Source organism: Pleurodeles waltl, chromosome 3_1 (genome assembly GCF_031143425.1).
Source record: "Pleurodeles waltl isolate 20211129_DDA chromosome 3_1, aPleWal1.hap1.20221129, whole genome shotgun sequence".
NCBI lineage: Eukaryota > Metazoa > Chordata > Amphibia > Caudata > Salamandridae > Pleurodeles > Pleurodeles waltl.
Genome location: NC_090440.1, coordinates 534143707 through 534154564, shown reverse-complemented (window position 1 = coordinate 534154564; position 10858 = coordinate 534143707). Strand labels below are relative to the sequence as shown.

The 10858-nt window shown below is 39.6% G+C and overlaps 1 protein-coding gene across 3 annotated transcripts; it reads left to right on the top strand.

Annotated features, from left to right (window-relative positions):
* Window positions 1-2146: 2146 nt before the first annotated feature.
* Window positions 2147-7252, top strand: LOC138284267 (uncharacterized). 3 transcript variants are annotated; one of them, XR_011201371.1, is made up of 3 exons: window positions 2147-3342; window positions 4770-4872; window positions 5399-7225. XR_011201371.1 is itself a non-coding variant. In XM_069222841.1 (2 exons), the coding sequence occupies exons 1-2, from the start codon at window positions 3743-3745 to the stop codon at window positions 5508-5510; spliced, it is 1242 nt and encodes a 413-aa protein (XP_069078942.1). In that variant the 5' UTR covers window positions 3605-3742; the 3' UTR covers window positions 5511-7226. The 3 variants fall into 3 exon arrangements, 1 of the variants encoding a protein (XP_069078942.1); XR_011201370.1 differs by lacking the exon at window positions 4770-4872 and having other exon boundaries at window positions 5399-7252; XM_069222841.1 differs by lacking the exon at window positions 2147-3342 and having other exon boundaries at window positions 3605-4872; window positions 5399-7226.
* The last annotated feature ends 3606 nt before the right edge of the window (window positions 7253-10858 follow it).

Here is a 10858-nt window from a genome sequence, read left to right as displayed (position 1 = left end):
AATTTTTTACCAGAGTGCAAAATCCTAATGAGAGTGTTGATTCTTTCATTACTGCATTAAAAGTACTGGCGGCCAAATGTGAATTTGAACATTTTACTTCGCAACTTATACGTGATCAACTGGTAGCAAGGTGTTTTTCTAAAAGAATTCAAGAAAAGTTGTTAACATGTAAAGACCCGTCATTAGACAAAGCTATTGATATAGCAAAAAGCATTGAATGTTCATTGGAGGATGCTAAACAGTTAGAATTGTCTATGTCTAACATTTCTATTGCAGGTGCAGTGATGAATACACAAAATCTTGATCACAAGAGACTGCTTTGTACTGAAAAAAAACAAGATTACTCACCACCTTCCAGGAATCCTTTACCTTTCAAAGGCAACTCTAAAACTATGTGTTATAGATGTGGTTCTTTGAATCACATTTCATCTTTCAGGAACTGTCCTGCAGTTAATCAACAATGCAGGAACTGCAATAAACTGGGTCATTTCTCACTTGTATGTAGAGGTGGAAAAAGGAGTAGCATCCGTTGTGTACTTGATGGAGATAAGGAAAATGCACAACAGGATGACAATGAGTTTGTTTTGGTTATCAAAGATGACAATCCCTCTGTTAGTAAAATGTTAATAGACCCTGATGTTGAGGTACTGGTAAGTGGTGTGCCTGTCAAATTATTAGTAGATACTGGTGCACGCATTACTATTGTTTCTTTAGAGAAATTCAATGAGTTTTGGAGTGGTAATATTCTTTTTCCTCCTGATGTCACTACATTAGCCTTTGAGGGGAGCAAAATTTATTTAGTCGGGTATTTTTGGACTTCATTGTCTGTTTTTGGTGAGACCCTCCATGGCAAGGTGTATGTAGCAAGGAAAGGCATTAATGTGTTGGGCTTAATTCACCAAGCGGATTTTAAATTGGTCATTAAACCGGGAAGGGAGAAACCTGTCTCGATTGACCGTAGCAACACCAATTGTATTAACACATTACATGATTCAAAGCATTTTTGGCAACAAAAATTCAAACGTCTGTTCCAGGACAAGTTAGGTAAAATTACAAACTACACACACACAATCAGGTTGAAACAGGGCGTAACCCCGGTCAAGCATAAATTGAGGAATGTTCCTTTTAGTGTGAGGGCAGAATTGTCCAATTTATTAAGGGACATGTGCGAACAGGGAATAATAGAAAAGATTGAGGCAACTCTATGGTTATCCCCCATTGTTTTAGCGAAGAAAAGCTCTGGAGACCTTAGGATGTGTGTGGACTTAAGAAGCCTGAATGAGTCAATTTGGGTTGATAGTTTCCTGTTGCCCAGAATAGACGATCTCATAGCTAAAGCGGGCTCAGCCAGTTGGTTTACGAAGTTAGATCTTAAATCGGCGTACCATCAGGTTGAACTTGGTGTTGACTCACGCTATCTCACTGCCTTTGTGACACCTGATGGTACTTTCCAATTTTGTAGATTACCTTTCGGTTTGGCGTCAGCTGCTGCTGTCTTTCAAAGATTAATGACTGACATGTTTCCTAATAATTCCAATGTTGTCATATTTCAGGATGATATCCTTATTTTTGCTGACACTGAAGTGGAACATGACAGGGTTGTGGAAGACGTCTTGAAAACTTTGGAAGATAGGGGAGTCACTTTGAGAGGAGACAAATGTCTCTTCAAAACGCTGGTGATCGAGTACTTGGGTCATGTTTTATCGGAACAGGGGGTTAAACCAAGGCCCAAGTTAGTGAAAAGCATACTGGAAGCTCCTGCGCCTAAAACTAAGGAGCAGCTTCTTTCTTTCCTAGGTTTATGTGAATTTTATGCGAAGTTTTTAAAAGACTTTGCCAAGACCACTGAGTGTTTTTGTGCCATTCTTAGAAAGAAACAAGTGTTTCATTGGTCTAAAGAGTGTAATGATGCTTTTGAGCTGGTTAAGCAACAAATTGTCAATTCTCCTGTGTTACAACCTTTTTCTGATGAAAGAAAAACTATTATAACAGTGGATGCATGTGAGTAAGGATTAGGTGCTGTCTTGACATAAGTTTCTGACGGAGGCAAGGAAAGCACCATTGGGTTTGCCTCTAGGACCTTGCGGGAGGTTGAACGGAAGTATTCTGTTATTGAAAAAGAACTTCTTGCTTGTGCATTGTCCTGCTATTTGATGGAGTTTTGTTTTGACCAATGACTTTGTGTTTCACCACTGCGCATATTAGTTGCTCAATGTTCACCAGTAGCACATGGTATGTTTGATTCAGTTTAGCCGCCTATGGGCTTTGACATTGCATTAGTCATTACATTCTGTATTGTGCCTATTGGCTTTGACATGGCATTAGCCATTGCTTTCTGTATTCAGTTTAGCCGTCTATGGGCTTTGACATTGCATTAGCCATTACATTCTGTATTCTGCCTATTGGCTTTGACATGCTGTATCCAGTCTAGCCGCCTATTGGCTTTGACATTGCATGCCTATTGACTTTGACATGATGTATTCAGTTTAGCTGCCTATTGACTTTGACATGCTATTAGATATTCTGCCTATTGGCTTTGACATGATATCATATATTACATTTTGTATTCAGCTCCGCTGCCTATTGACTTTGACATGATATTATATATTGCATTTTGTATTCAGCTTAACTGCCTATTGGCTTTGACATGATATTCAGCTTAACTGCCTATTGGCTTTGACATGATATTAGACATTGCATTTTGTATTCAGCTCCGCTGCCTTTTGGCTTTGACATGATATTATACATTGCATTTTGTATTCAGCTCAGCTGCCTATGGGCTTTGACATGATATAAGACATTGCATTTTGTATTCAGCTTAGATGCCTATTGGCTTTGACATGACACTAGACATTGCATTTGATATTTAGGTTAGCTGCCTATTGCCTTTAACATGACATTGCATTTGATATTTAGGTTAGCTGCCCATTGCCTTTAACGTGGAGTTAGACATTGCAGTTGAGAATAGTTCTGTATTTTTCCAAGCTGTGTTTTTGCACCAGAGAACCAAGATGTTTTGCTCTCACAGTAGACTAGACCTGATAAGAGAGAGTACATGGGCGTCGTTTCTCTTCCCTTGAGCTTGGGAACAGGAGTAGTCTTGGAGACCTGGCCAGTCTCCAAAAGGCTTGCTCAGTTTCCCAGGTCTGAGAGGAGGGGGCACACCTTTGTAACGAATGTAACAGGCTGCAGAGAGTCAGATTCGAATCTGCCGGACCTCGTGCTGGAGCTTGGCGCCAGTTGCCAGCATCCCGTGTGGGTAGATGACACTCTTTCTCGCGGCTGACAGGGGTCTCAGCTTGCAGACCTTAGAAAGATGTAGCTGTAAATAGTTCCTACACGGTGAAGTATTTGTTTTGCTTTGCATTCAATATCTTATAAATATAACCTGCTGTGTATATTGCAAACTGATATATTTTGTTTGATTAACGCGGACTTGAAAGCTACTAATTCGTCATTCATTCATAAACATTGTGGTTGGGGAAGAATAAAATAACAATAAAAGTCTTCTTTGACCTCAGAAGTGCATTTCTGTTGTGTTATGTTAGTGCTTAGAAACTAAAATAAGAGGAAAGCACTACAATTGGTACCAGGAGTGGGGTCGGTCATTAAGAGGTGATTAAAGGGGTTTGACGAGTTAGTAGATTTCTAAGTGCACACTTTAAAAGTGTAATTGTTTTTGTTGTTTGGAGAATTACAGAAATTGTTTTCTGTTTGGAGAATCACAGTAGCACGGCAGACCATGTCTGAGAATACATGTGTTGATGAACTGCCTGATGGTGCTAAGAAAAACTGTGAATTGTTTTCTGTTTGGGGAATTACAGAAGAAAATGCATGTGTAGCTAAAAGGCCTGATAATGTTTTGAGAAATAATTCCTGTTGTATATATGTAGAAAACGTGTGTTTTGGAAGTAATGATGACAGAAAGGTCTGGATACCTTTATCTGCTTACAGAGAAATGCAGGAGAAATGTAGGAAGTTGGAACATGAAAATAGGAATTTACGTGAGCAAATTAGCCAGGATACGATAATTCAAAATAATGCTGAAAGTTATAAAAATGAAGAATCTTTCTTGTCCCATTCCAATAATGAGGGGGTTAAGACAGCTCCGAGCTGCACTGAGTTTCCGTGTGAGCCAGGGTTTTTGGCAGCCAAAGTGCATTCCTTAACTGATAACACGGACGACGAGTTACCGTTGCAAAATGCACAAGTAAAACGAAGGATTTTAGAGCAAGACACCCCGAGTTTCATTAGCTTGTTTGATTTTTGGAAAAAGAATAGCCCTCATTTGAGAGAAATCCTAACACTTTTGTACATGGTCACTGTGAAAAATAATATGCAGCTGCGCGCTTGTGATTTGGCAAATGAAATAATGCAGACTTTAGGTTTCTGCGCAGTGCAAGAAGGAAATACTTATGTACATTTAACTCATGAACAAGGAAAGAAAATAGTGCCCCTAGCTAGAATCATACAATGGATCTGGTACTTGCAAGACAGGGCTAGAGTACCACAGATAAAAGAGTTACCAATGAAATTGTGTGCACCATTTGAATTCGTGTCTACTGAAGATAAAAAGCATGTTTGTTTTACTAATGATTCATTGACTGAAATGTTATTTTCTGGCACAGTAGAGGGAACAGAGTTGTATAATGTGTGTCAGATTTTAAAGCAAGAGCTACGTGAGATGTGTCATTTTTATGCTGATTTTTGGTTCTTTGATAATGTTTTAGCCACATGGCTTGCACCTAACTGGTTCAATTACCTTGCAGATGTTAATGAGAAAAATGCAGAGAGAGAAGTGTTCACCCAGAATTCTGCCTTAGTGGGGATGGCTATGTGGGTGCCCCAGAAATGTGAAAAGGCCACTTACAGGTGGGCAGAGATGAGAGAGATGCCCATTCCCCTAGATTTGATAAAAACTGTGCAGCACGCACAAAAGCAATCTGTCATGCAAGCAGTCACAGAGCAGTTGGGGAGAGGAAAGTTACCAGAACAGAAATGGCAAATTGATCAGGTTTTAGGGAGAGTGATTGCTGCAAATTACCAAGGAAAAATCGAAATTATGCTGATACCTAGAAAAGAATCTGATTTATTCATACAAATTGGAGACAGAATGGCCCAAATTGGCGAAAATGCAGTGAATGGAGGTTTGGTAAAGAAGGAGTCTGCCCCAGCCCTTCTGACAGTGCAAGAAAAGGGGAGCTGTGGCGCAGCAGATAAAAACCTCAGTGCTGATGTGTGGGCTGACGCCCCAAGTGACCCTCCAGAACCTGCAGAGAATATAACAAAGGGCCCCAAAAACGTCCTGCTGATTATAAAACAGGGAAAGAAAGAGGAAGGGTGCAGTTTAAATGAAAAATGTTATTTGCAAGAAAAGTCATACTTGTTTCTTTTGCAGATCCTACCACGTTTCGCCACTGTCCCTGAGTGCGCTGTGTGGTCCCCCTTCCGGTGTGTGCGTGTGGGGTCGGGGAAGGGACCGAATCCCCAACCTGAACCGGGCTGAGTAAAGTGCCAGCACCATGGATCCATTTTGCGCAAACTGCGCCTTCAGTTCAAGTTCAACTTGTTTGCTGTGTTTTTTTTTTTTTCCCCTCTCGTATGGAACTCTGACTTTTGCTTACCTTCCAGAAAACCTTTCAGGTGGACCGTGCACCTTTACATGAGCAGAACTCATGCCACATCAAATTGCTAACACTGTTGAATTAGAGACTCATTCAGAAAAAAAAAATTGCCCAGTCTTTTCTATGTAGATGTATCTGATGTGAAAGGTTATGAGATCAATGTGTTAATTCACTTCTATTGCTTTACAGGGATTGCTTTGATCATTGAAATTTGATTTGCTGATAATGTTTTTTTTGTTTGTTTGAAATATGAGATATGTGAAACAAAAATTCATTGGTCAAAGGGCGGAATGTCCTGCTATTTGATGGAGTTTTGTTTTGACCAATGACTTTGTGTTTCACCACTGCGCATATTAGTTGCTCAATGTTCACCAGTAGCACATGGTATGTTTGATTCAGTTTAGCCGCCTATGGGCTTTGACATTGCATTAGTCATTACATTCTGTATTGTGCCTATTGGCTTTGACATGGCATTAGCCATTGCTTTCTGTATTCAGTTTAGCCGTCTATGGGCTTTGACATTGCATTAGCCATTACATTCTGTATTCTGCCTATTGGCTTTGACATGCTGTATCCAGTCTAGCCGCCTATTGGCTTTGACATTGCATGCCTATTGACTTTGACATGATGTATTCAGTTTAGCTGCCTATTGACTTTGACATGCTATTAGATATTCTGCCTATTGGCTTTGACATGATATCATATATTACATTTTGTATTCAGCTCCGCTGCCTATTGACTTTGACATGATATTATATATTGCATTTTGTATTCAGCTTAACTGCCTATTGGCTTTGACATGATATTCAGCTTAACTGCCTATTGGCTTTGACATGATATTAGACATTGCATTTTGTATTCAGCTCCGCTGCCTTTTGGCTTTGACATGATATTATACATTGCATTTTGTATTCAGCTCAGCTGCCTATGGGCTTTGACATGATATAAGACATTGCATTTTGTATTCAGCTTAGATGCCTATTGGCTTTGACATGACACTAGACATTGCATTTGATATTTAGGTTAGCTGCCTATTGCCTTTAACATGACATTGCATTTGATATTTAGGTTAGCTGCCCATTGCCTTTAACGTGGAGTTAGACATTGCAGTTGAGAATAGTTCTGTATTTTTCCAAGCTGTGTTTTTGCACCAGAGAACCAAGATGTTTTGCTCTCACAGTAGACTAGACCTGATAAGAGAGAGTACATGGGCGTCGTTTCTCTTCCCTTGAGCTTGGGAACAGGAGTAGTCTTGGAGACCTGGCCAGTCTCCAAAAGGCTTGCTCAGTTTCCCAGGTCTGAGAGGAGGGGGCACACCTTTGTAACGAATGTAACAGGCTGCAGAGAGTCAGATTCGAATCTGCCGGACCTCGTGCTGGAGCTTGGCGCCAGTTGCCAGCATCCCGTGTGGGTAGATGACACTCTTTCTCGCGGCTGACAGGGGTCTCAGCTTGCAGACCTTAGAAAGATGTAGCTGTAAATAGTTCCTACACGGTGAAGTATTTGTTTTGCTTTGCATTCAATATCTTATAAATATAACCTGCTGTGTATATTGCAAACTGATATATTTTGTTTGATTAACGCGGACTTGAAAGCTACTAATTCGTCATTCATTCATAAACATTGTGGTTGGGGAAGAATAAAATAACAATAAAAGTCTTCTTTGACCTCAGAAGTGCATTTCTGTTGTGTTATGTTAGTGCTTAGAAACTAAAATAAGAGGAAAGCACTACATGCATGGAGTGCTGAGAAATTTAAACAGTACCTTTGGGGTAGACACTTTATTTTAAAAACCGATCACCGCCCCCTGGTGGAAATCTTATCTGGTAAGAAAATTAAACGTTCCACTGCTCGAATTGCTCGTTTGTCTGCTAAACTATTAGAGTTCAACTTTTCTGTCGAGTATATTCCGGGAGGAAAAAACAGTAGAGCAGATTGTTTATCCCGTCTTCCCATATTAGATGAAGAAGAACAAGATTGGGAGACTGAAGTAGAAGAGTGCTTAATAGCGTATATCACTGAAACTTTGGATGAGAATGTTTGGATCGAGTTATTGCAAAATGACAAGTGGTTGTGTGAAGTTATGCAATATGTTAAGGCTGGGTGGCCAAGAGAGAGAACTCTTCCGCCTGAATTACAACCTTATTGGAAAGTATCGGAAGAATTATCTGTTGAAATTGACATGCTCATTAGATGTGACAAACGTATTCCTCCAGAGTGTCTCAGGAAGGATTTGATTCTTAAAGCGCATGTAGGACATCTTGGTTCCACTATTACTAAAAGGAAATTGAGATCAAACTTCTGGTGGCCTAGTATGGATAAGGAAATTGAGGAGTTGTTTAAAAATTGTCCTAGGTGTTGTGTAAGTGACAAGGTTCTTGTTACCCAGGGAATGACTGATTCCTTTGTTCCATCGCCAGCTCGGGCATGGCAGAAAATTGGTTTCGATTTTCTTGGACCATATTATGTATTGCCGCCAGACATGAGGTATTTCATGGTTATAGTGGATCACCTTTCCAGGTGGGTTGAGGTTTTGCCTATCAGGGTCCCTACCACTCAAAGTGTTATTAAATGTCTGAAAGAAGTCTTTAGCCGTGAAGGTTTGCCTGAACAAATAATGACCGATAACGGGGTACAGTTTGTTTCCACAGAAATGTGTCAATTTCTGCACAGATGTGGCATTAAACACGTCAGAACTCCTCTCTATAATCCCCAGAGCAATGGTGTTGTTGAACGTTTCAATCGTGTACTTGTGGAGTGTATACAAGCAACCCTTAGGAACAAAATGCCTGTTGGACAAGCTATTAAAGAATTGATCTGGTCTCATCGTACTACACCTCATGTTGCTACTGGTAAGACTCCTTTTGAGTTAATGAGGGGGAGAATTGCAACGACAGAATTATGTCCCTTTTGGATAATTGATTTCTTTCATGAGGGGTGTGATCTTAAGAGAGAGTGTCAAATTGCAAAAGATAATTCTGATGTAATGGGAAAGCAAAGGTTGAAGGCATTACCGTTAAGGAAAAAATATCATGATCTTCGGGTTGGAGATTGGGTAAGAGTTAAAGATCCTTTATTAGTCAAGAAAGGCTTGTCAAAATTTAGAGAACCTCAGCAAATTCTAGAGGTACATAAAAATGCAGCTAGGCTGGCTGATGGGAATTGGTGGGGTGTCTCACGTTTGGCATTAGATCCCAGTGTTTATTCTAGAAGTGAGTCTGGAAGTAATCATAAGTTGTCCAATCATTCCAATGGAAAAGAAGTTGATTCTAGTCATTTTCCTGAATGTATGAGAAACAGTGTACACAAAACTTTTGAGAAGAAGGATAAGCGGCAATGCCGCAAACCTGTTAAATTTCATGATTATATTATGTTGTGAAAGTGATATATGTGAATCTTTTATTTAGTAGGTTGTTACTTTTCACGTTGATTATACATAGTTCATTAGGTGTTGTTTGTAAGTTACTCTTGTTCCAATTTCAGTAATACCCTTTTGTTTATATTAATAGTATTGTTTTATTTTTCTAATGTATTAAGAACAATGGTAAATTAAAGAAAGGGGGGAGATGTTGTGATGTGGCATAGAATGCCGTTGTGTCATGTGGAATCCTCTGAAACAGCTTGCTGATGTCTTGGCATTCCACATGATACCAACGGACTGAGGTCAACGTCTTCTCTTCCCTCTGTGCCCTTTTTGCACTACTTTTGTAACTTAAAACTTGTCTACTTAATATTAAATACTACTTCACTTCAACGCTTTCGTGGGGCTCTTCACTTCACCACCCTAAATCTAGATCCTGTGAAGGGTGAACGTAGAATATTTTGTGCCCTATATGTTGGTCAAATGGGCATTGATTCCCAATTGCAGATCTAAGGACTGAAAAGGGTTGATTTAGGCCGTTTGCTCTGTTTAATTTGGTTTTATTATTTTGGACCACTAATGGGTCTGAATACCATATTTGTTCGGGTGTACTAACTCTAATCCCCCATCTTGTGAAAAAGTTGTTTACTTTTATGACTCTTTTAACCATTTATGATGAATTCCAGGTAACCAGAATTGAATTTTTGTTTTTCCTTCATTTCTCTTTGCCCCTGGCAGGAATTCTATGGAGTCAATATCAGTAGATTCTATATCTTTTAGGGCTGGAATACCTTGTAGGAGTTTTAAAATATTCCCTCGATTTAAGATATCAAAGGGGCCCATAGACTGATATTGTGGTTCCAGAATCAATTGCTTACAATCTGTGGGAGGACTATTTTTATGACTTCTTGTAGAGACGTCTTGCTCTCCCACTAGAGCTATTCCTTTGTGTTCTATTTTCTAAAATCCTGGTAAAGGTTCTCTATCTGCCCTTCTTGGATTTGATAACTTTAGTCTTGCATCTGGTCTAATTATGGGCTCTATCTCAGAGAGTGATCTGGAAAGTTCCAGCAATTCCTTTGCTCGTGGTCTCACCATTTCCAATTGTTTAATGGCTGACCCATTTCCTTGTTCTGCCTAAAGCGGAGTCATTTGAGCCCCTTGTTGTTCGGTACAATTGAGATTTATAGCTGTAATACTCATGCCTTCTTCCTCCCAAAACTTCCTACGAGTTTCTGGAGTAATATGCGCTTCGGTTTTGGACTCCCTTTGGTATAATTTATTATTTTTTTGGTACCTGCTTAGCTTGATCTGTTCCCTTTTTGTTTGTCAGATCCTGTCTGTCCTTTTTTATTTTATGCTCTACTGTAGAATTTTGGTCATTTGAATCCCTTTGGTCAGGGTTTGTGGGCCCCCTTTTTTTAAAATTGAAAAATGGGAACAGATTGTTGACCCTTGGACTGTGCTTTTTATTGATACTTGAGTCATGAGACATTTGCATCCCATTACGTATATCTTTAGGGAGAGAGGAGCTCATCTTTACAGTAGTTGGGCCAATTTGAAAGTCCCTTTTTTTCGCAGATTTATGGGGGGGGGAATTATCCAGTATTTGGGTCTCAGATTGGCCACTTTCCCCTTCCTCACAGGATTTCATTAGACATACCTTTTCCCCGGAGATTTCCCCCTAACCACAGCCCCGTTCTTCAGAGAAATCTATTTTATTATAGTTTTTTTTGTCTCAGGACAGCGAGTAGCTGGACTGCCCATATTTACTTTTTAATCCGCCAACTCCCACCACTTGGGAGATTCTTGTTCTACAGATTTTATTTTATTTAGCTTCACCTTTAGATCTGTTCAATCATTCAATTTAAGG